This window comes from Camelus bactrianus, chromosome 2 (assembly GCF_048773025.1).
Source record: "Camelus bactrianus isolate YW-2024 breed Bactrian camel chromosome 2, ASM4877302v1, whole genome shotgun sequence".
Lineage (NCBI taxonomy): Eukaryota > Metazoa > Chordata > Mammalia > Artiodactyla > Camelidae > Camelus > Camelus bactrianus.
In genome coordinates, this window is record NC_133540.1 from 92,458,414 (window position 1) to 92,483,966 (window position 25,553).

A 25,553-nucleotide genomic window follows, 5' to 3' on the forward strand; every position below is an offset into this window, starting at 1 on the left:
AAGGAAATTGGAACATATATGATCTGTCCCTGCTTTCATGATGCTTATCTGACAAAGCAGATGTTAAACAAACAAACCAAAAATAGAAATATGAAGACTGTTAGGACGATAAATGATAGAATAGTCTATAAATTCATAAGAACAATCCTTGACAGCCTAAACCCTAGGGTTATTTTTTTTTGTCTTTAACCTTTTTTTATTACATGCACAGTTCACATTAAAAAACTAAAATAATGAAAAAGGGAATGGAGCGAAACAGTCTTTCTCCCACTCTTGAATTTCATTCCCCTAGGGTTACTTTTTACAAGAAAAATAAAAATAAAAAACACTCCTGTGTACTGCCATGAACAGTGACATAGAACTCAAAGACCCGCTTTCTAGACCCAGCACTGCCATTCTGTATACATTGGTATACACTGGTGACCTTGTAAATGCCATTTAACTTTTGTGTACTGCTGATTTGAAAGTTTCTAACAGACTAAACCTTAAAAATTCTCATTATAAGGAAAAAAAAAAGCTTGTAACTATGCAGTGATGGATGTTAACTACAATTATTGTGGTGATCGTTTTGCAATATATAAGTCTATCAAATCATTATGTTGTGCACCTGAAACTAATGCAATGTTATACGTCAGCTATATCTCAATTAGAAAAATGTCACCTTAACCAGGGAAAAAAAGAGAAAAGAAAGGTATGTGGCTGGCTTGCTGCAAAAGATGACTTTGGGGAGAAGAGAGTTGTCCAATGGAAATTTTAATTAGGTGGTTTGCTGTGTGACTGATGACAGAAATCCTCCCTTTTGTGTCTTTGGACTGGAGTTACTCTGTGGGGCTGTGAAGAAGTGCTAACGGCCCTTCAGGCTCCCTAAGGGAGGAAATCGTACTTGCCTGGGGTGAGGGACCACACAGGGTAATATCTGGCCTCCCAGTGGAGGGAAAATCTAAAATAATAAAAGCCTTTTACTTGAACAATATTTAAAAATTTATTCTGGATATTTTCAAACTTATGTAAAGGTGGAAAAGTAGAATAAAGAATTTCTATGTACCCATTATTCAACTTTTACATTTTGACAACCCTTGGGTTCATTTAAAAAAAAAAAAGCATATTGTAATTTTCCATGAAGCAATATTTAAAGACACACAAATTGTTGACAAAATTAATTTTTTAATGGCAATCATCTTGGAAAACCGTATTGGAAATACATTTCTTTCAAAATAAACCAGAAATTAAAAATGTTTTGAAGCCATTTGAAACTGTATGATTAGTTGAATTAATTTCTAAGATTCGAAATGAGATAGCACTGAATCGATGCAGGATTTCATTCCAGTATTTTCTTTTACCACAATGTGAATTTGACCTGTAGAGATAAGGAAAAAAAGAAAAGAAAAGAAAGAATAAATAAATGAATGAATGAAGACTTATCATTCCATCTTTCTTTATATTATCTTCTTCCAAATATTAAAACTTCATTTCCTGCTACCCTACTACCAAATTGCTACATATTTAAAATCTATATCAAATAATGGCCCCTGATTCACTACTATCTATTTGGAAAGGTCATGACCACTAGTTAAGATTCAGATGAGTCCCCAGGTTAGAGTCTCATTATGATTCCTTGCTTGAAAGTTGGGTTCATTTATTTACCCACAGTATTTATTAAGTGCCTACTATGTGGCAGGCACTGCCGTTAGGTGGTTGGGTAAACCAACAGAATGCTCTGTAGATTGCCAGAGCTAACTTCCCTTACCAAATGTCAATGAATCATCAAGCATGCTAAGGTAAGAGACTCCAAAAGGCAGAGACCCCAAAACAATCTTTTTCATTGGCTGGATGACTAGACCCAGTAAACTGCCACCTTCCAATTCCCTCAGGTCTACTTGGGCATCCAATTCTGAGTCACACTGGTAACATAAGGCTTTAAAGAAACATCACTGCTTGGGAAGAGAAACAACCACTGATTCTCAGGAGGTAGGGTACAAGGAGGAAAAAAGAATAAGAAGGCTCACCATCTTGACTCTGCTTGAAAATGAGTAAAGCACTTCCGTCACTGAGGAAAGCAATCAGAAGACTAATACCTGGATATTAAAATGGTACTAAAATGAAATGACATGAACTAAAATGTTCATGAAGAGGACATTATTTTGTGCCGCATGTGGCAAAATAGCTAAGAGAGACACAGACTGTGCCCACGTCAGCCAGTCATGCAGATGGATGTGCCGTCCTGATCAAGCACTCTCAAAGGCCTCTTGGGAGATGGACTTTACAGAGAAGAGCCATTTCCAGGTGAAAATGAAACTTTGATTACAAATTCCATGAGACTGACAGTAAGAGATGGAAAGACAGGACTGGTAAGCCATTGCCTTAAGAAAAACAGGAAGAACTGAGAAGATTAAATACGTGACAGGAGGACTTAGGAAATGAGGCAAATGAGTAGCTGCCCAACTTTGGTGATACCACCACCAAAAAGTCAGTACTCTTCTTCCTAAATGGGAGCTTTGGGCATTTTGGATAACTGGGTGAATTGGCCACACTTAACTTACAGAGACTAACACAGCTTTCCACCACTTTGGAGAATGAATTACTATTTTAATATTGTGGTGTTGACAAGAACCTGTAACTAGATACGTTACACAGTCACACTCAGTATGACATCTCAGTAGGTAACTGTTGGCAGCAGTGGACCTGATATCTAGGCTTCGGGAAATGAATGTTTTGTCATACACATACCTCCACCACCTTAAATCAGGGTGTAGTTAAGATAAGCGTGGAAGACGTGTGGCATGTTTATCTGGTACATCACGTGGCCACTCCACCCGTGGCAGACATCTTAACAAATCACAGAATTCCTTCTTATCCAAACAGGTTCAGCCCTCTCCACCCAGGTTCTGGAAAGCTAACTCCCAACTGACTGGTGTAGACTGGCCATTTAAAGCCATTTACCCTCCATTTGTTAAGGGATATCTCATGTGTCTGTGAGGGTACCAAGGAAATCAGAGATGTCTTTGAGAATTTGTTTTGATCCTCATAAATCAAAGAATTCTCACCAACTTACCAAGCACCTTTTATAAAGCATTTATTGCTTTTCTTTTTTCAATATCTCGCTTGAGTTGACAAAGGGCACAATGAGTGAAAAACGTCATACATAGGAAATCATCACAAATAGATCCCTGTTAAAAAAAACAAATAAATGGATCAATATGTAGCCTATTAATATGGCCACACAGTTCCTTGCATTCATATAGCTTTTCCAGCCTCTTTAAAACATACATTTTCTGTCACTTGTTTATCATGAGAATTCTGTACTCTTATCCCTATTCTTCTGAGGACCAAGCGAAGCCAATTGACCTGCTAAGGTTACACAACAAATTGGTGGCAGAGATTAGTCTTTCTCTCCTCAAGCCAGTGCTCTTTTCATAACATAGACCTTTTCAAATGATCTGCAGTTTACAATTCCAGGCCCAGTTCTCTAGCATCTGTTCTGGAATATTTTTAAACTTTAAATCAATTAATTAATTAATTTTTATTGAAGTGGAATGGTTCCCTTTTTTAAAAGAAAAAAATCCTTGTATGTATGTATGTTATGTATGTATGTATGCATGCATTTATATATATTGAGGTGAGATGGTTCCCTTTAAAGCCAGTTGTGTAATGCATCAATTTTTCCAGTTGGTTGTGAGCATAGTGCCAGACCAGGCCTCACCTTGTAGCCCTCTAGCCATTTTCACTGACATCTCTCTGGGTGATCCGGGGGAGTCCAATCTGACAGTTGGGTTCTATGACCATGTGTCTTGACTGACTGAAATCAGTTTGGGCTCCATTTTTGGATTACACTTATTTTTTACAATGTTGAGTTTAATACAATTTCCAATGTGCAATGCGAGCAGAAAGAAAGAGAGTGGGAAAGAGAGAGATCTATAGCAGACTTAGTTTATAAGGGTTAGGAGCTCTTAAACAGTGAGACTATGAATGATTTATTTTTCATAAACATTTTTTTCCCTTGTGACAGTGATTTTGAGTCTCATCTAACAGAGGAAGCATGTGCCAAAGAGTGGACAACTAGGTAACAGTGTAAACATTTTTCTGATGTTATGACCCTCATCTCAACAGATGGAAGAACAGATATTCTGCTTGAAAACAGTTCAGTCTCTTGGCCTTCTGTTTTTCCATGATAAATCATCCAAATCCTTTCTTCATAGTACCTTTTGTCCATTCTTTAGTTCATTATTTTTTATTCTTTTAATCTCTAAACCTTCATTAAACCAACATTGATTGCACACATAAAATATGCTACAAAGAAGAAGATACTCTCATTCAACAAAGATGTAATTACTTTTCTGTTCCAGCATGCCTATGTCTGTCTTTTACCATGGGCAGCTTTTAGAGGGGAAAAGTCCACTATTATTTGCTGAGAAACCTAGGGGAACTTTTAGAAAACACTCTCTAAAGTCTTTCATAATACAGAGGCCATAGAGAAGAAAAAACATTCTTTTTTTCAAAGTAAGAGGAAGTGAACTACAGGTTTATACCATGCTGAAGTTAATAAGGGTCATAAACACCTTGACCAGAGCATCTTCCCAGGGAACGGGTGCCAGGAACAAAGATTCTGCTGTCACGATTCTGTTTGGTAAAGGGGAACGGTGCTTTACTTTCTTGGAAGCTGTTAAAAAAGCAATCTTGTTGTGAGCACCATTTACAGAATCATTGAGCAAATAAGCCAATGAGTTGTGGTACGTGGCTGAATACACACCAATGGGAAGGCAAGGTGGTCCAGTGGGAAAAATCAGACCTTGGGAGTCAGAATAAACTTGAGCCCAAATTTCAGCATTTAGATTTCTGTGATCTTCAGCTTTCTCATTCCTGGTTTTCATATCTATAAAGTGCTGATAATGGTCCCCAAAACACAGAGTTTGTAGGTAATGAATGAGCAAATATGTGTCCAGATAATGTCTCAGCACATAGGAGTGGTTGTTCATTTTCTTTCTCCTTCTCTCCTGCAGAGACTGGGGTCCTGGCAAAAGGATGCTTTCTTGCCTGTGTCCATGAAGGGAGGGGCAGAGAGGCTAGGTTGGGGCAGTGCTATAAAAGTTTGCATAGATGGAAAGGAGAAACAAAGCAGAGAACCTGAATTATACAAATCAGCCCTAGGATTTACTAGCCATTTTCCAGGTTTGTTCTAAGGAGGAAGAACAGAGATACACAGTCTATAAATACACTTATTCAAAGTATGCCAAGGAAACTGATTATGTCATAGAAACTTAGACCTAGAAGTGACCTTAGAAATCATACTGCACAACTTCCTCATGCAGATGAGAAAACTGAAGCCGCCCAATGACTTATCGGAGAGTCTTAGAAGTTAGCTCTTTGCTGAGCTGTGCACAGAACTGGCAGCTCCAGAATCCAGCTGAGTGCCCCTTCCTCTAAGCCATTATAGACCACCTTGGGAACCTCACCCACACACCCATACACATAACTCCATATACCTGAAACTTTGCATAGAGTTTGAGGAGTTTATGGTACAGTCACAAAGAACCCCTGTGCTGTGTTATGCTGCCTTGGGAGTGGCATAAATGAGAGTGGCCAGCAATGCTGAGACAGGCGGCTGAGCGAACCCACAGGAGGAAGGAAGCCTGCCTGAGAAAACAGCTGAGACAAGAACAAAAACATAGTCACTTACTGAGCACTTACTGCCTGCTAGGCCCAGGGCTAAGTCCTTTCCACATATTTCCTCATGTGACCCTTACCACACCACCATGGGAGAGGCAGCATTATTACCATTTTATCAGTGGGGGAACCAAGGCTTAGGAAGATTAATCACTTGCTCTTGGTCACAACGCAAGGGGCAGAGGCTAAGTTCCCAGGAATACAAATCCATCATATCCTTTCTTTGTTTAAAAACATTCCAGTGGCTTCCCTGCTCACTCAGAGTAAAAACTAAAGTTCTTATTATGGTCTGCAATGCCCTAGGAGGTCTAACTCTTGCTAATGCTCTGACATCATCTTCTTCTAATATCCCCCGCCCCCAACCACACACGCCCACCTGTGTGCACACACTCTATTTCCACCTTTCTGGCTGCCTGCTGGGTCTGGAACACTCCAGTAAGCTCTACGTCAGGGCCTTGGCTCTGGCTCTCTCCTCTGCCTGGACCCTCCTGAGATGAGTCATCCTCTCATCCTTTCAGATCTTTACTTAGGTCTATGTAAAATCACAGCCCTTCAGCCCTCTATTCTTCTTCCTTGCTGTATTCTCCTCTGCAGCACTTATCAGCATCCTATATACTCCACCTACTTACACTGCAGCTGTCTTCTCCCATGCGCGTGTGCACTCTACCACTGACCGCCATCATCATAATAATTGATTCAGGCAAAAATCCTCAAAGGGTGTTAGAACCAGTGGGTGAAGGGACAGGATATTTACATCTCTCTGCCGGATCCTTATCCATTATGGAGAGGAAATAGCAATTTTGTAGTGGAGAGTCCTGGCAGACACTATCTTAAACAAGGAATCCAAGTTAACATCACCCATAGTGGAGCACATGATATCATGTGCTTCCTGATGTGATGTATGGCAAACATAACATCGCTTTTGTGGAGTTTCTGCCAAAAATGTGTAACCTAAGTCTAATCATGAGGACACATTTGACAAGGCAAATTGAGGAGTAGTCTACAAAATAGCTGATCTGTGACAAAGAAAGACTGAGAAACTCTCTCCCGTCATAGAAAGAGGCATGACAAGTGAAAACAATGCGTGATTCCAGATTGACTTCCTTTTCACCTAAAGAATATTATTGGGATAATTGATAAAGTTTAAATAACACCCATAGATTAGCTAGTAGTACTATATCGATATTAAATTTCTGGTTTTGATAATTGTTTTGTGATAATGTAAGCGATTATCCTTGTTTTTAAGAAATACACATTGAAATAGAGTTAACGGCATCAAGTTTATAATTTGCTCTCAAAAGATTCAGAAAAAATTAGCATAGGTACATAGACACACAGAGGAAAGAGAGAAAATAAAGAAAATGTGGCAGATTTTTAATGTTTGGGGAATCTAGGTGAAAGGTATCCAGGAAGATTTTGTAACATTTTTGCAACTTTTCTTTAAATCTGAAATTAGGTTAAAATAAAAATCCTCCCCCCACAAAACAGATCATAAACTCCTTGAAGACAAGGATTTTGATTTTCTTTTTCACTGACGTGTCTCTGGCAACTGCAATAGTGCCCGGCCTGTTCTATGTACTCAGTAAATCCCTGTTGAATGAGTGAGTATCAGCCTAAGACCTAACAAGGTTCTAGGTGCTCAATACTCTCTTTTGAATGGATGAGCACTGGCTTATGGGTTACCAATGAGACGAATGTGCCAGCTCGGAGGGCATCCACTACACACCCATTGTTAACCCAAGGCCTCCTTGGCAACTGTCACCCACTTTGCAGATTTGCAGGGTCCTCGCTCTGACTCTGAGTAAAGCCAGGAGAGACTAAGGACTTTACGCTGATCTCCGCCCCTCACCTGCTCACCTCCAGCAACTTTTCCAGAGACACATCTATTGGGTCAATAAAAGATTTTATTAGGAATATATTCCAAAGTATAGATAGCCGCATGGCCCCTGTAAGTCACTTAAAATATTTTAGATGGTAGTGGAAAAAAGACTAGAGTCAAGCCATGACAGTGAGGAGGGCAAAAACGGAGGCCCAGTCAGACTGAAGGAAGGGCCTCCGGCCGCCTGGGCTCCCACTTCACAGTGGGTACGGGTGACTCACCGGGATGCCATATCGGGTCCGGTACATGGTCCTCATGGCGACGCTTGCTCCACACAGGCAGCATTCGTTCATGTCAGAGGCGATCTGACATGAAAGGCACAGGGGGAAAAAAGCCCCACAGAGGCCTGAGGCCAGGGTGAAATTACATAGAGGAATTAGTTAAGGGCACCGTGGTTTGACTTAATCATAGCACTCTCAAAAAGATCCTCACACAGGAAATGGCCTTCATGGACACTCTGCGAAAACAATGGGGTCACTTGGCTCTTTATGTCTTGCTTCTAGACCCCATAGTCCAGGATGCGGGGAAAATTGGCTTGTCATATACCAGATCAGTTTTAATTGCAAAAGCTCTTGCCTTGAGGCTCTGAGCACGTGCAAATTATCTTTCTTCCCTGCTCGTGTTTACTTTTGGATCATGTTTGCATGGGAAGGTTGTGGCATCAGGATGTCTGAGGAACCCTTTGAAAACTGTGGGAGTGTGTTTAGGATCAGAAAGTGCTGAGTGAAGAAATACTTAGGGCCAACATGAGAAAAGCAGTAGGAAGTAGATTCTAGATGGTCATTCTGCCAAAGAGGAGAGCCTTATTATTGTTATGAGGATGGAAGCAAATAGAAATTAAGGGATACTGGCATCAAAAACTTAAAAATCATACTGAAATTTTACCTGAAGGAGTCTGTATAAGACACACACACACACGAAAGGACTTAAAATAGCAGCAAACAGGAAACTGTTCTCAAACATGCTCTGAGTACAAGTCTATTTTGAAAAGTTCAGGGGTGGAGTTTTGATATGGCAGTACCCTAGATAAGATAAGAAAGCCCCTGTTTTTTGATTGTTTTAGCAAAAGGCTATATCTCATTGGAACTGGAAACTTCCACCGTATCCAAAAAAAGAGGCTGTTTCTCAAGACAGAGGCAATCCACAGGGAGAATGTTGGCAATTCATTGGGCAGTCGCCTCACACAAGGAAATTGTCTCACACAAAAGAATGTTTTGGTGATGTGAAAGAATTCTAAGAGAGGAAAGCTAGAAACCTGAAAGCTTCCCGAAATGGGACAGCCACAAGAGCCACAAGAACATAACTGAAAGCCAGAAACAAGATAAAGCTCCGGAGGAAAAGAAAAGGCAAAGAGAAGACTGGAGAAACGTGTCAAGACCACGGGGATACTAAAGAGATGAAAAATATAAAAAGAAGTGATGTAGGGGAGGGTATAGCTCAAGTGGTAGAGTGCTCTCCTAGCATGCGTGAAGTCCTGGGTTTGATCCTCAGTACCTCCATGAAAAAAGTAAGTAAGTAAACCTAATTACTTCCCTCTGCAAAAAATTAAAAAAAAAAAAAAAGGTGATTGATATGACCAGGGCTCCAAAACTCAAGGCCTGGTTGGTAAAATAAATGAGTGAAATAGCTTGGGGAAAACCCACAAAACAGAAAAAGCCACAATGGTTGGTGGACGGAAATATGGCAAACTGCAGAGTGAAGGTCCCTTTGAATGGGGTCGGGTCCTACACCACAGCAGCCCACCTCCACCAGCTGAGAATGAAGACACCTCTTTCCAGATTTCCCAAATTGTCAAGAGAATTTGGAGATCTAGATTGGAACACTAGATTTTTCTTTGGAATCTGATTTTTATATGAATCTTACTATTCTAAAATTAATGCAGCAAAAGGGGTGACTAGGCATGGGACAAATGAAACACATCCGGAGGCAAAACCCGCCCCTGGGCTTCCAGGTTGTGACTCCCAAGTTCTAACTAAAACATGGAACTCAGTAAGAGGACACACAAACGATTTTTATGATGTCGGCAGGCTGGAGAGAGCAACAACCGTATGCACTTACAAACTCCTATGTCATCACAGCAGTCAAACATGCCGGTTTGCCAGTCACTAGCCGTGGCCCCTGCACCATATCTTGGCTGGGAAACAACTGGATTCATTTTTAAGGCAAAGGTCAAAAGGGCACGACAGCCTGTGAAAACAAAACCAAAAAGTCTTAAACCCCTAACTGTACCGGTTGGATACAATGTAGAGAGCCATTCAGAAGACATATTCCCCTAACTTAGCACATTATTTTCTAGACTATTGTTGATATTTGAGAATTAAAAGTGTAAAGGAAAGGAAATGAGGGTTCCTTTCTCAGGTTGTTTGGTTTCTCTGTTTTTCACTCCTTTCACTAATCTCTCTTTTCATCAGCAAAGTGATTTTTTTTTTTTTTTTTTTTGCTGTTTTCAAGACAACTATCCTGAACAATGTCTGTTTTGCATTTGAAGTGTCTCTAGTGAATAGTAAGTATAATCAACTCTTACAAAGCTATTCCACAGACATTACATCAGTTGCTCTTTAAGAGCTCTCTGTGGGATAGCGTTCTTTACTTCTCCATAAAACTGTTGTTATTAAAATAGATGCTTCTAGCTAATGTCAGCATTCATTGCTTAATTATCAGTGGTATCCTGAGAACTAAAGTTTTAATACAAGACCTAGGTTACTTTAAAAACATTAATCTCCTTTTGTGAAGGTGTCAGGTCAGGATCTGAAAAAAGAGGCTTCAAGGTCCCATTAAAAAACCTAGTTGTGGCAAAACCACTGGGAAACAGTGTCCATGAAAGGGGTGCCAATACTTTTCATATTTCATTTGGTCATCAAGTTATAGCTTGTGAGCTGCTACCCAGCCAGAAGTCTCAAGAGAGAAACTTTGATTTCATTAACGAGTAATGTTAAAACTCTCTCTTTTACTATTTCAAATCAAACTGTAACGCTGTGCTCTGTAGTCTTGGTCCCTGGTCACTTCTAACACTCCCCTTGATGGGTTGTGAGACAGACCCCACCTGCATTATCCCTCTACTCTGCTCCCTTCAATTCTCCTCCACTGTGCTCCCAGGGGAGGCCCCCATCAAAGGTTCTCCCATAATGCTCCCCAGTCCTGACGGTGAACTACGTTCATCCCTGGCACTTGGTTAAAAATACAGAAACTTGATTCTGATTCCGTAGCCGGGGCTGGACAATGCGTGTGTACAGTTTTTAAGAGGCGATCCTGATACAGCTGGTTCTGGGGACCACTGTGTTCACGTCATTTCACTCTTTCTCAGTCCTTCCTAATCAGTGTTCTTAGCTCTTCACCGTGCCCTGCTCTTCCTCCTGGTTGCTTTGTCTCCAGAGGCCCGAGGCCATTATCAGTTGATTCCCACCAACAGCCGAGTCGCCTCAAAGTGGAAGTTCATAGAACAATAAATGCCAAGGCACTTTGAACTGCTTTAGAAAGGTACCTCTAATATGTATTACCAAGAATTTGCTTTATGACACAAAGGGAAAACCGCCTGAGACTGAGAAGGCTGTATAATTATGGTCAAATCACACCTGGAATCATGTTTGAAACTGCAAGGTGTAGATAAATATTTAACTAGAATCAGAAGTTCTCTCTCTTCTTTATTTCAGAGGGTAATGATATCTTTGCTGATAATGTGGGAAAATATATGGCTACGTGGTGATGCAGACTATTAACTGAGAGGTGAAAGTAATAAAGGGCTGACCAGAAAGTCCTACAACAGCGCCAGGCACACAGCAGACACGCAATGAATATTGTTGAAAGAATGAATTAGCAGAGAAATGCTGGTTAAAAGTCTTGAGAATGGTTTGTATTGCCTTGCCTAATCAAGTGAATTCAAATTTGTGCAGGGTAAGACATAAACTTTTTAGTTTGTGTATAGAAGTGTTTTGATTCTTGTTATAATGAAGTCTTATTAATTAAAATATTCTAAGTAGCAGTTGTTTCCCCCGGTTTGTCTATAGCCATTCCATCTTAGAAAACCACTGTCGTTTTGTTAGATAACTTTTGTGATATTACTTATTTAAATACAAGAGAAAACTTGCTTCTAATTGGCAAATTTTCCTTTTATTTTTCAAACTTTAATGTGGGTAAGAATCACTTGAGGGGGTTTTAAAAATGACACATCTCTAGAAATTTGGATTTAATTTAATAAGTCTGGATAGGGATTAAGGAATCTGTATGTTTAATAAGTACCCAAGTGCTTCTTAAGGGAGATGAATTGATTTAAAAAAAAAAACAAACAACCAAGAATGGTAAAGGGGACCACAAGTATTATTGCCTAATCTGACTGCTTTTAAATCTAAATCATATTTGTTTGACTCCTTTCTCAGACACTGATTCCTCTGAGAACCAAACCAAAGAGGGGAGGACAAGAAGAGAAAAGCATACTTCATTCAAAATCTTTTTATTCAGTGAGCCTGGCTTTATTTTAATATTGGGTGTAGTTACAGAGCTAGAGAGGGTATAACAGAATTTTTGAATAAGTAAGAAAAGCTAAAGAAGAGAACTCATTAGGTGGTAATCTCCAGTAGTGAAATAAAAGACCTAAAACTGCAGACACTTGCATAGCTCCAGAAGGACAAGTGTAACTCGCAAAGAAAGTGGTGGTATTTAATCTCAATCAAAACAAGTCTGTACCGAGAATCTTTTTGGTCCCGTGGGAGGTGGAAAAGAAGCATCTGACCCAGGGCCCTGAGTTGAAGAAGTCCAAACATATGATTTGGGACTGAGTGTTTTGTTTTCTGTTTCCCCTTCTCCCTCCAAAGTAACAGAAGTAGAATTATCATTCGGTTTTGAAGAATTTGGGGAAGGCTGATTGGAGGGTTTGGGATTCTTGTCTGGGCATAGACAATAGACATTCTAAGCAGTGGAAATAACTTGAGGACACAGGGGAAAGAAAGAGTGTGGAATGCATGAGGAAGAGTAAAGACATCAGCTTTTTGGAGCAAGAAGCAGGGTCAGAGTGTACGGATGGCAATGCATGGCTGGTGTACCTCTAGATCTCCTTCCCACACCTGAAGCAGACATTGCTAGATGATCCCAGAATATTCTCACTTGACATATCTTAGAATCCTTCGCAAGACAGGGTATAGAATGCTACTACTGTTTGATCAGACTTGGCACATGATATGAACTCAATCTACTATCCAAGAGATAGTTACAGATAAGAATAGATTGTACAGGTAATGCGTGGTTAAACTCTGACTGTTATATATCCCTGGCCTCAAGGATGAATTACCCATTACTTTAAAAAATATATACTGGGAAAATCAGTATAGTTAAAATAAACAGAAAGCTTCTGCTGCTGGGTGTGTGTGCACTTTTAAAGAAAGAAATATGTGGGGTAGGGGATAGCTCAGTGGTAGAGTGTATGCCTAACACAAGGTCCTGGGTTCAATCCCCAGTACCTCCTTTAAAAAAAAAAAAAGTACCAATGAAGTTATATTCTTAACAGAAAATTGCTCCTTTAATAAAAACAATGCTTAAGGAAAAAAAAAATCAGTATAGCCAATCAAAATCGGTCTAGCCAATATATCAAAAAGGAAAACTGGGTGTGGGGGGTCGGGGGGGAAGGATATAGCTCAGTGATAGAGTGCTTAGCATGCACGAGGTCCTGCTTAGTGTACATGGGTTCAACTTTAAGAATTTGGGGAAAAAAAGAGGAAACTACACTAAAGTTGTTTCCAAGAGACCCCAAAGCTAAAAATTACTCCAGGGCAAAGACTGTATCTTAAACATTCTTCGAGGACTTCATAACTGTACAGCACTGGACACATATTTGTTGTGTTGAAGAGTTTAGAGTGAGGATAAAATTTTCTGTATTTGATGTAAAGAAAAATACCAGTGTGTAAGTTTCAAAAATAAGAAGTTCTGATGTAAATCCTGGAATGGGCATATGCTGCCATTGCTTTACGTATAAATCACTTCTTTCTTAGTATGTATTATGTAGCTATTAATTCAATTCCTAATCTAACGCAGGGACTCATGTCACTTGCTTTTAAATCTCTAAATTCCCTTTCTTAAAGTAAAAATGTTAGAAGTATATTTTTAAAACGCACTACAATATATGTGTGTATGGATGTGTATACGTGTTTATAGATTTTGTACTTCTGTATATCATAAATAGAGCTGCACTGAGTGGCAACAGAGATCAATGGTTCTTAAATTATAACGTGCACAGGACTCACCTAAATGCCTGTTGAGAAAGCAGATCCTGACTCGGTAAGTCCAGAGGGAGACTTTTTAACACGCTCGTAGGTGGTGCCAGTGGTGCTGGTGTCTGGTGCACACCTTGACTAGGCGGGGTCTAGATCACAATTAGGAACTGTGGAGGCAAATGACCCTGGATTCAAATCTATTTTCTACCCTCTGTGTGTCCTTGGACAAGTAAATTAACTTCTCTGAGCCTCAGTTTTAACATCTTTCAAATGAATGCAATATAACTTTCTTCTTTGGGTTGTTGTATTAATGTGATGAGACTGTGTCTATTAAACACTGTGTTTCCTATGTGTCAGTGACTTGACAGATGCACCACTGTGTCTGTTTTAAACTAAATGTTGCCAAGTAGCAGGGCCTATGCCTGATTTAATGGTATGGAGAGGCACCTGGGAGCAGAGCACCCAGAGGCTAATGGCAGTGTGGTGCTAGGAGGACCCATGGGTTAGGAATCAGAAGGCTTGGATTTTAGTCACTGCTAGTATTTGGGAGGCTCAAATCAGATCATGTATGTGAAGACATTTTGAAAACTGCAAGTCACCATTTACGTGGGAGAGATGTCTAAGTGCCAGTGAAAGATGACAGACAAGCCTGGTGTGATATGCTGCCAACATGACAATGGCTTTCACTTGTAGAGAGACCTATGCTTTCCATGTTTGACCTCTAGTTAACATTGATCTCTATTTAATATTCACAGCAGGCCAGAACATTCAGGGAACTAAGGCTGATAAGACTTTTTTCACTGCAGACCAGAAAATGGAGGCAAAGAAGTTAAGTGCCATGGCCAAGGAGAAATCGTGATCGCTGGGCTACCCTCTTGAATTTCTCAATGGGAAAATGAGGCTTGTCTCAAAGACTGAGTGTTGGCCCTGCACCCTTGTCCTAGTCTCTTCAGGGAAAAGACATGGCGAGCACCCCACAGGAAATATTACCAGAACCAGAAGATGAGAAAGTGGACCAAGCAGCACAATCAAGGGGGTCAGGTCATGGACTCTGGCCCTAGACTCCAGCTCTCCCAGTGATGAGCTCCATGACCTTGGGTGAGTTACTTCACCTCTCTATGCCTCAGTTTCCTCATCTATGAAATGGGGATACTAACAATACATAGCTTACAAAGTTGTCAGAAGGATTAAGTGCGTTAATATTTGAAAAGCCCTCAGAGTGGTTCCTGGCAGAGGGTAGATACTTCTTGAATGTTAGTTAAGTAAAAAAGAGTAGTAGTTGGCTCTGTGGGGGAAACATGGTACTACCCCTCCCCTGTCCCACCTCCTTTAGGTTCCTAGGAATTGTTAGATGTCGTTAGTTCTCCAGCAAGGCTACCGAGAAAAGGGAAAGAAACAGAAAATAAGCCATGTGTCCCAAGTGACAGAGTGGCAGGGCTGGGATGTGAATTCAGTTCTAGGGAACTCCAAGCCTTTAGTCTTCTTTCCACTGAACTCTACCAATCAGGGACTATAATCTTGGCCAGCTGAAACGAGCAAGCCTGGATCAGGAAGGAAAGGTAAGCGTTCTTCTAGGATGTCCTTTCTTAGGTAAATTTTGGGACTACAGGAAGCTAGATGGTTTGTGACTAACTGCTTTCTTACACGTACATGTGTATGTATGCATATATATATTTTTCTCTTTTTTGTTTGATGGAGGTAGCGGGGATTGAAACCAGGACCTTGTGTTAGGCATACACTCTACCACTGAGCAATATCCTCCCTTTCTTATGTATGGATTTTTAATATCTTGAAACCAGTCAATAAAAACTTGCCCTGGAGTTCCACAATGCATGTTTAGAGAACTGGTTCTCTCTCAGAGATTACTTCACCTCCCAGGGGACATTTTTAGCTGTCATAATTGGGGGTGCAGACCACCTAGAGGGCAGAGGCCAAGGATGTTTCCAAACATCCTGAAAAGCACAAGGCTTTTTAATTTTTTCAGAAAAGAATTTTCAGTCACCAAATGTCCACTGTGCTGAGGGGAGAAGCTATGGTGTAGAGACCGTCGACAGCACCACGAAGCCTGAGCTCTGGGAGGGATCCTGCAGGCTGCCCAGAGCCGCTGCCCAGCAGGTGCCCACGTTGCGCCTGCAACAGGCCCGTCAAGCAGTCCTCGTAAGGGATGAAACTCAACACGTGGCGTCTGAGTTCAAAAACGTTCAAGGTGGGATTTCTGGAGTTCAGGAATCATGACCTGACCCCGGTCCCTCCACAGATTTGTTCACATCCTCTTCTGAAACGCCTCTTCTGTGTGGCAGGACCTGCCAGGTGCCCCCTCCCCTCAGACCTGCCTCTTCTCTCTCTCTCCTGCTTATTGTTCCTGTGTTAACAGCTGAACCTGTATGGTTTTCCTGCTCTTTTCTTCTTCCAGTAAACTTTTAATTGAAGGGCAACATGTATGTGGGTAAAGTAAAGTGCAGAAATTGAAGCACAGTTAGAGAATTTTCACCAAGTGCACAATTCTTGTAATCACAGCTTAATTCAAGGTGATAGCGCCCCGAAGCCCTCTTTACCCTCACTGGGAATCTAACCTTCCACCCAAAGGGGACCTCTACCCTGTCTTCTAACACCAGAGGCTCATTTTGCCTGTGTCTAAGCCTTACATCAATTGAATTATAAACATTATTTATTCCTCTGTTCCTGGCTTCTTTTGCTCAAAATTATGATTGTGAGAGTCAACCAGGTTGTGTCCAGCAGTAGTTCATTCACCCTCACTGCTGTACAGCATCCCACTATGTAGATACACCACAATTTATTTATCTGTGCCACCCCATACTGTCTCCAGTTTGGACTCTCATCAAAAGTATGTATAGTGCTGATATGAACATTCTTGTACAGATCTTTAGGTGGACTATATATGTATTTCTGTTACGTCTATACTTAGGAGTGGACTGGCTGGGTCCTACAGTTAGTAGATTGTGACAAACTGTATTCCAAAGCAGTGGGACCAATTTACACTCCCATCAGTAATGTATGAGAGTTCCAGTTGCTCCACATCCCAGCCAATACCTGGTATGGCCTCTATCTTTCTTTTTACCCACAGGTTGCTAAAGAATCTCAGAAGCTGGAGCCTGGGTTTTAGATTGAGAAGAAACGAAAATTATGGTTAAATGATTAAATAGAGTTGTCACATTTAGGAAAAAAAAATACAGGATATTCAGTTAAATCTGAAGAAGTATGTCCCAAGCAATATTTGAGACATATTTATACTAAAAGATTATTTGTTCTTTATTTGAAATTCAAATTTAACTGGGTGTCCTGTGTGTTATCTGGAGGGTTAGGGGATTGAGATTGGTATTAGATATAGCAATGTGGGGGCAGCTATCACTGCTCCTTATGTTCACAGGAACAGGAAGTGGTGGGGCACAGACAGAAACAATGGGCTTTCCTAAGTTGTGTGGGAAGCACCTCTGTCCAGACTGTGCCCCAAAGGATCCTAATGGCAACAATGATTTATTATTTGATTTCTATCTAAATTCCCATAAGAGCACTTCCTCTGGGAATAAACAATGGTTTATCCATGGATTAAACAATTCATGGGATAAAGGAAGAAAAACTGAAATTTCTTGAGCAGTTTACGTTACCAGTTTCCATGTTTCGCAATCTATTGCATGCTGTTGGCCTCTAGCCACATAACAATCAGGCTTCCTATTTTGAAATCTGGTACTTGGAGAAGTTAAGAAGTTAAAAGCCAGGTGAGCTAAAGGCAGAGTCAGAACTCTTCCATTCTACCAAGTAATCGGTCTTATGCAAGGCATTTCACGGACTAGCCCGGGTCCTGCGTGGCTCTGTTTCTCTCAGCCAGTCTGAACCATCCTGATGGGAGCAGACAAGACCACTGACTCTCCCTCATTTGGTCTTCACAGGGCCCTTCACTCCCTCTATTTAGACCCCTTCCTTTCTCCTCTACCCACCTCCTGCTGACTTTCAGCTTCCTACCAAATAATTCCATGGGTTATATGTAACTCATTTTCTGGAACAAGAAAGTAAAATAAAGTCACTCGAGAAGGCCCTGCTTTTTATAACTTCAAGCTTCTCCAGCACCCAACACCCCATGGCAGGCCTGTCTGTTAGTCTGAGGTCTGAGTTTACGTCTGGAGCAGGTGGACCCCTTTCCCCAGCACCTGTGTGTCTCAAGCAGAATTCTGCAGTCTCTCTGTCACACGAGCCCAGAAATGCCATCGCAAAATATGCCTCTTTAGGATAGCAGTTACTTTGAGCTGATTATTTTGAGAAACAGCAGACAGGGGAGAAGATCGGAAAACAGAGTAGAAGTTGCTCTTCAAAGGAAATATATACACATAAAGGAAATTTCTGTTTCTAAGGGTGTCTTCCTCTCCTACCAAGGAAAGAAAGATGACTCCAGATCCCAAGATACTCATCAATGGAGAAGGCACCTTCCTGCGTAGTAAACCTGACCGCTGTTTACCTGGCCACCTCCCCATAACGTCTCTCTTTCGCCTTTAGCTGAGGATGGTATTTAAGCCTGAATTCTAAACCACTTCTGAGAGTTACACGTTTCCCTGGATATCTCCCTCCTATGTGAGATAGGCGTGTTAATACACTTCTGTTTCTTTCCTATTGCTCTCTCTTTTGTTACAGGGGCCCCAGCCAGGGACACAGAGGACTAGAGGGGAAATTATTTTTCCTTCTCTATGATGTCATTTCTGAAATTATAGCCAAAACACTGAAAACTCTCAGTTATTAGGAAGTTAAAAAATGACTCCGCATAATTGAAGGTATGGCGGTTCCCTAACTTAAGCTAAAGAATTGCTGCTAACAAAAGGCCGCTGATCACTACCTGGGAGGTGAGAAGAGGGCTACTTGCCCAACCTAGGGAAGTCCCCATGTTAGGCCCATAGCTGAGGAAATGGTCCCTTGTTTTTGACAGACTGGGCATGAAGAAAGATTAGTCATTTACCAGCATCTGGCTTCCACCCCACTGAAGCCTTGTCTCCCATTATTGTCTCCCATGCATTCAGATCCTGCCCTTCCCAGGGAACCTCCTTTCTTGATCTTGTCCACACTCCCCAGCAGGCGTGGCTCTTACTCCTGGGTCTGAGTGTGCATCTGGAGCCAGTTATCTGGATCTCGTACAGAATTTGGCATTGTCTGCACCCCAACAGGATTCTGCCTAATGTATCCCCAATTATGTCATTTCTGAAATTTTAGCCTAAACAATGAAAGCTCTCAGTTCGAAAGAAATTAAAAAATGGTTATACCTAATTGCAGGCATGGCATTTTCTAATTGAAGCAAAATAATTTTTATTAAAAAAAGTCCCTCCAAAACACTTTCCCTCATGTTCAAATGGTGCTCGTGTCTGGTAATGCTTCGATTAGGAGTCCTCTTAGGATTATTATTATTATTATTTTTTTGGAGGGGAGAGGTAATTAGGATTAATTAACTAATTGATTGATTAACGGAGGTACTGGGGATTGAACCCAGGACCTCGTGCATGCTGAGCATGAACTCTACTACTGAGCTACCTCCTCCCCCACTTAATTGTATTTTTGATGGTTCAAGACTGGAAACTCTTCTGACACCAGGAGTCACCATCTTTTCATTGAGAAAGTAAAGGGAACTTGACTCACTAAAACATTTAATTTGGGGTGAGGCTGGGAGATAAGGAGCACGTGATAAATTGGGTCCTTCCACGACCCCACTGGTATTTCTACTATCACTAATCTGTCTAGTGACCGAATTCATTAAGCTTCTTCTTTACTTTTATCTCATAATTTGTTCTGTCAGGCATCCACAGTTCTGGGGAAAGACTGCCTTTTCACACCCAAACCCTGTAAGCCTGCCCTCGGGAGCTCTTCACAACCTGACCCTCTCAGTCTTCCTAGTCTTTTCGTGACCATCTCCTTCCCACATTCAGTCGGGCCAGATTCCTCACCAGGCTGCAGGCTTTCCTTCTATACTGCTCCTGCTGTGAGTTCTTGACTCTGCTTTCCCCATATACATGTCAACATCTCATCCCAAATGCCACCTCTTCCAGGAAGCCACTCCTAATTTTCCAAGTTGGGTTTGCCTCTTGTCGTCTTTTGAAGTTGCTCACCTCTTTGATGGTGTGGTGGAGAGCCTACTGGACTTGGGAGTAGGGCAGTGGGCTCTAACCACAACCTTGGTACTTGGCAACCTCTGTGCCTTTTCTTGAAATAATGATGATAATAATCTTCACTTCCTTTTTTCCAGGGTCATTAAGAAAGCTATAGGAAGCTATACTAACTTCATACATGAGATATGCCCAATTATGTGCATTCGGAGCACTTAGGTTCTCCTTTTGGTTTTTGTTTGCTTCTTTGTTTGCAGGCTTTTCTGAGGGCAGTCACTGGGCTTCAGCGATCTTTGTGCCCCCCAAAGACAGTGGCCTCCACATAGCCTAGAAAATACCAAGTGTTTGATGGAGTTCAGAACAAACTACCCCCAAATATGGCACTTTGACATACTGAATAGCTCAAGCTGAAGGAGCTTGAGAAAATGGCAGAAGCAAGAAGGCCCCTTCCTTTCCCGTCTTCCCTGAAAGTAAGAGATGAATGTCTCATGTGAAAGGTACCCTCCCTGCATCAGGAGAAAGGGAGACATTCTTATCATCAGAGATGGAATTTAGGGCCAGAATAAACAAATCTTGTTACTTCCTCACCATTTAGTGCCCCTAGAGCCAAGCCCTTTGTCTTGTCAATTCTTCACAAATTAATTGTTTCTTTATCTAAAAAGTATAAAAGCTTCCTGCTCTTGTGAATTCTTTGGGTCTTTATTCTTTTATGAAAATTTCCATGTACATGTAAAAATTAAAATAAAATTTCCATGCTTTTCTCTTGTCAATTTGTCTTTACCAGTTTAATTTTCAGACCCAGCCAGGGATCCTACATGCTCAATATTTTTATTTATTCATTTATACCAGTGAGTTTTGATCAGGGGTGATTTTGCCCCCCCACCCCGGGACATCTGGCAATGTCTGGTGACACTCCGATTGTCATGACTTGGGGTGAGGGGAACAGCTGCTATTGTCATCTAGCATCTGGACGCCGGGATGCCTCCCCTCCCTCCGCTTTCCCCTTCCCACCCCACCATTTCCACCAACAAGGAATTATTTGACTCACTAGTGTCAAGGCTGAGAAATTCTGATTTATACTCTCATTTTGTTTTTAAGAAGGCTTCAGCAGTTTACAAATTTACATACATAATAAAATACAAAAATGAAGAAATCAGGCTCAGGGAAAATAAAAGCCTGAAGCAAATTTACTGCTTGCTTTAAGGTTCCTATACAGTGCTTGACATGAACTGCAAAGTAGACTCTGAGCTTCCTACCAGGCAAAGCAAAGAGGAAACACAAACATTCAGGAGATTAACCATGCCCATAAAATAAAAACAGGTTGAGATGTAGAGAAATTTCTCAACAAGTGCTTCAAAAAAAAAAAAAAAAAAAAAAAAAAGATAGACGATGTAGACTGGCCAAGCCTTTATCAGTATCTCTGTGATAAACACAACAGTGACTTTCCCGAACCTATTCCCTAATATAGGGTTAAAGCACAGTACTGGGGTGGAACCACTGAAAGGGATCACTGAGAAGCTAAAATGATCCCATCTAAGTATTTACCTCCCTGATAATCTGGGATGATTCAAGATTAAAAATCAGACTTTTTAGATTGTTCAGTGAAACACATGGATGCATGTTCTTTAACAACCCTCCATGAATTGTATTTTCACCAGCTGGGGTTTAATAGGGGTTGGGCAGCTGTGGGGCTGAATCAGAAGACCTTGGCAAGGACCTGAGCTCATATTTCTACCTGGGGCTGCTTATCATATGTAGGAATAGGTACGCAGAAGGAAAGGCATATAAGGCAATGCATTGTTATAAAAATTAAAGGATACAACCAGGACACAGGCCTGAATGGAAGGCCACCCTGGTGTAGCATGGAGGTGAGTTGATGGCCGTCCTGATTCAAGATGGAGGTACGGCAAAGGCGTACCTGCTGCAAAGTCTGTGTTTTTCTCAGAAACCCATTCTGGGGCTGCTTTAGTGAGTGGCCAGTGGGGAAGTTTAGAAAGGAGAATCAGCGAGCACAGGCTACAACTGATATTTAAACGATCCATTTAAAACAAACCATGGTGTTTTGTTAAGCAGCCCACCTTGTGCGTGCACTAATAAATCACATGTGCCTATATGACTGATCGAAGTCCCAACGTTTTACACCAGAGAACTTGGAAAACTTTTATGTCAGATGTTACCAAAACCCACCCAATAAAAGAAAGTGACAATAAAAGAAAGCAGTAAAACACGCATGCAATCTAATTTTAAGTAATGTAACTTCCTGGTCAATGCTATAGAGGTTAAAAAAAAATTGCAATATGGAATCTTAATATGTAATGAGTTGACTTTTTAAAAATACCAACCACTTGACTCTATTTTGATTCTGACTCATTGGTCGGGGTAAATAAAGGGGGTTAGTGGCCTTGGAATTGAGATTTTTAATGCTTCCCAGGTGATTTCATGGCGCAGGGAAGGTTGAGAATCACTGTATTAAAGGAAGTCTATCCAAAATGATGACTTGAGTATTGAAGTAGTGGAGCTTAAGTCTCTTACACAAAAATAAAACACACATTTCCCTTCTAACTTCATATTTCCCCTACCACTTAGTTTTTACCCCTAACATGTGTAATTTAAAAAATTTAGCTCAAATAACATGATCAAAGAAGACCAGTCTAAAAATCACACACACACACACACACACAATCAAAAGAAAAAAATCTCTATTAAATCTGCCATACAAAGCTAACCACCATTGACATTTGTGATGTATGTCCTTCCATTTAATGAAAAAAATTTGTGTGCAGGACCATGTTTTAATAAGAATACTCCCAAATGTGGCAATAAAACAATTCCTCCTACAGTGAAGAGAAGGGTGCTTCCCTTTCTGATGTACCTGGGGAGCAAGTATTCATCTCCCTTAGAAGTGAGATCCAATCATTGTGCTCTGGCTCAGAATTATTATCTAATTAGTTAAGACTTCTACCATGACTCTTGAACTGGTATAAAGGAGCATAAAATGTCTTTCTAAGAAACAATTTAATCTGAGTTCTTCCAGCTCATCCCATAATTTACTTCTGTCTGCAGAATCATAGGTTGAAAAACTACTGGTTGAGTGAATGAACTTTTGAGTTACCTTTGCAGTCTCAACTCATATGCAGATATCATGAAAGCCCTCAACTAAAATCAGACTCCTCTCTTAGGCAATTATTTATTTCCCCAGACTCATGTCTTGCCTTTGTTCTATTTGTTTCTCCCTTCACATCTTTCTTGGAATTCTATCTCCAATAGGAGCTCAACAGTGGGGAATCCCAAGAGGGGAAGAGGGCATCACCAGATCCTGGACTTGCAGAGGGCTTGGCTTCACCCATGTTTGGCATGTCTGATATCTGGTCATTGTAGTATAGCAATCCTGTAAATGTCTCAGATTTAATGTCTTAGCTAAAAGAACCAGAAGACCTATGAAGCACAGAACTGTATTTTAAATCTTGCTGTGACTCACATTTGAAATGGAATTATCTGTCTTTTGAATCACGTGGGTTGAAGATCACTTACCTGGTAAGTCAAGGCAGCTAACAGATGTATCTACTTTGGCACAAACATTGTGAAAGGACTTGGTTGACTTAAAAGAAAAGACTTTTTGGCAAACAGTCAACTTTGTTAAATGATTTTAGATTTTGTTTTAATGGCAAGGGGTTGGGGGAAGAGCCCCCTACTGCCACCCAACACCAACAACTTGCACTGGTGATGGAAGTAAAGAGGGTTAAGCCAGTGCTGCTTCTTAGCTATAAAATCGAATCTGAGTGGTGTCTGTAATCTATAACTTGGGCAAGTCCCATCCAATACTTTTTAAGAAGATTACAAAACCATTTGTGAATGCTCTAGTCAATATAAATGGATCTCAAAACTTTGGTGAAAACACAGTTACCTGGTGGCCATGAAGCACTTAAATATTGACAAGTTTAATTCAGGAGAAAGGCAGCAGCCTAGACAAACACTTGATATATAATGTATAATATGCATTATATATTGTATAAACATTATATAATATGTTTTCTCCCAAGAGTTTCCAGGTGTACTCTTCCAGAACACGATCTGTGCACTAAGAGGGGCAGCCATTAAATTCACGCGCATTTGTCTCCACTTTCCCTCCCTCCCTCCATAAAACCCAACTGAGTTTCAAAGTGGTGTCAGGTGCTAATTTCTCAATAAAACTATTGGCTGACCATGGATGCCCGCTCAGTCCTCCCAGTTTCCTCTGCATTTTGCTAAGGTGTTCAAGTGCTATTAGGGTTATTCTTAGAGTCGACTACCTGCCAAGAGGTAAAACTAAGCGTAACCTCAGGGCACCAATAAACTTAGAACAACAAAGTGAAATAAAAGAGGGAAAGCTTGGGGAAGATATTTAGCCCTCTTCTTCAAATAAAAGTAACTTTTGAGGGAAATAACCACAATTATATTGGACTTCCTTACATAGGGAGGGGTGTGGATGGGCAGCATACCACATATTTGTTGAAGTGTCTGAGACCTCTCAAGATGCCTGTCTGGTCCTGGTTGTATCTTAAGACCAGCTGTTTTCAGGTCTCTTGTCTCTACTGGAGTCTGAGCTCCACAGGTGCTGGCCATTCACCTTTTTATTCTAAAACAGTGCCTGGAGCACAGTAGATGCTCAATGAGTGTTTTTAAAAAAATGAATGAGTGAACAAATGTATGAATATAGAAACTGCAGGTCTCCTATGCACAATTTCAAAATCTCTAGGTTAGATATCTATCTACATAACAGAAACGCCACCTCCTGAAACCCTCTGCCTTTTATCAACCATCTTTAAGAAATATATTTGCCTTTAGGGATCTGGAAGTAAGATGGAGGAAAAAAGCTTCTTTTTTTCTCATTTCTTTAAATCATGCAAGTGAGAAGCTTTTTTTCCCCCCTCAACAGTGAAAATACAGAGACCTGCCTTGGTAATAGTGACAATAATAGCAAGGATACAAATCAGGAAAGGTAACGAGAGGCCAGATTGTGATGATCTCAAAAAATTGTTTTTGTTATATAGAAACAGAGACATTTAGAATGAACTTCAGACAATAAAATAATAATACACATCAAAATGACTGAAGCAGACATTGTGTCCCCACCACTGGCAAAAGTAATTCAACACCAAATTGCAGGTGGTTTGAAACCAATTACAAAATAAGACAGATTCTAGAAGGAATTTAGACTATTCTGTTTATACACAACAGTCTTAATGATGATACAATTATTTCTTCTTTCATGATTAAGAACGTTTTTCCTCTTACAACTAGCGCATTTTAAAGAAAGTCATGATATACACAGACTCTTAAGAATCACCACTGTCAGATTTAATTTAAAAGACAATTACATGTTGCAGACACTCGGGTTTTAACAAAAATTCACCTGGGCAAATGATTCATACCTACTATTCAATTCTGCCTTTCCCTGATACATGGTAAAATTTTACTGGCTCCGTAATTTATAATTTTTAAAATAATTTTTCTTCTTTTGAAAGAAGATGAAAGAGAAAGACAAGAGGTTTGCTACGTGGAAATTACTGCAAAAGTAACTTACCACACTCAGGTTATCTACAGAGGACAGCAGCCCAGATCAACCAGGAGAAGCCTCTGGAACAGGACTGTTTTGTTGCTGTAGCCAGGGTTGTAATTAGCAGGGTGGGGTTAGGGGTGTGGAAACTTAGGAGGCAGATCTGGGAAAGAGGAACT

The 25,553-nt window shown here is 40.6% G+C and overlaps 1 protein-coding gene across 2 annotated transcripts; it reads right to left on the bottom strand.

The window, feature by feature from the left end:
• Positions 1 to 1,144: 1,144 nt before the first annotated feature.
• Positions 1,145 to 25,553, bottom strand: LOC105065168 (placenta-specific gene 8 protein). Of its 2 annotated transcripts, XM_045512992.2 has the most exons (6): positions 25,402 to 25,467; positions 13,771 to 13,907; positions 9,599 to 9,727; positions 7,762 to 7,886; positions 3,053 to 3,167; positions 1,145 to 1,357 (listed from the first exon to the last, which is right to left on the bottom strand). In XM_045512992.2, the coding sequence occupies exons 3-5, from the start codon at positions 9,693 to 9,695 to the stop codon at positions 3,063 to 3,065; spliced, it is 327 nt and encodes a 108-aa protein (XP_045368948.1). In that variant the 5' UTR covers positions 9,696 to 9,727; positions 13,771 to 13,907; positions 25,402 to 25,467; the 3' UTR covers positions 1,145 to 1,357; positions 3,053 to 3,062. The 2 variants fall into 2 exon arrangements, with proteins under 2 accessions (XP_045368948.1, XP_010948525.1); XM_010950223.3 differs by lacking the exon at positions 13,771 to 13,907 and having other exon boundaries at positions 25,402 to 25,553.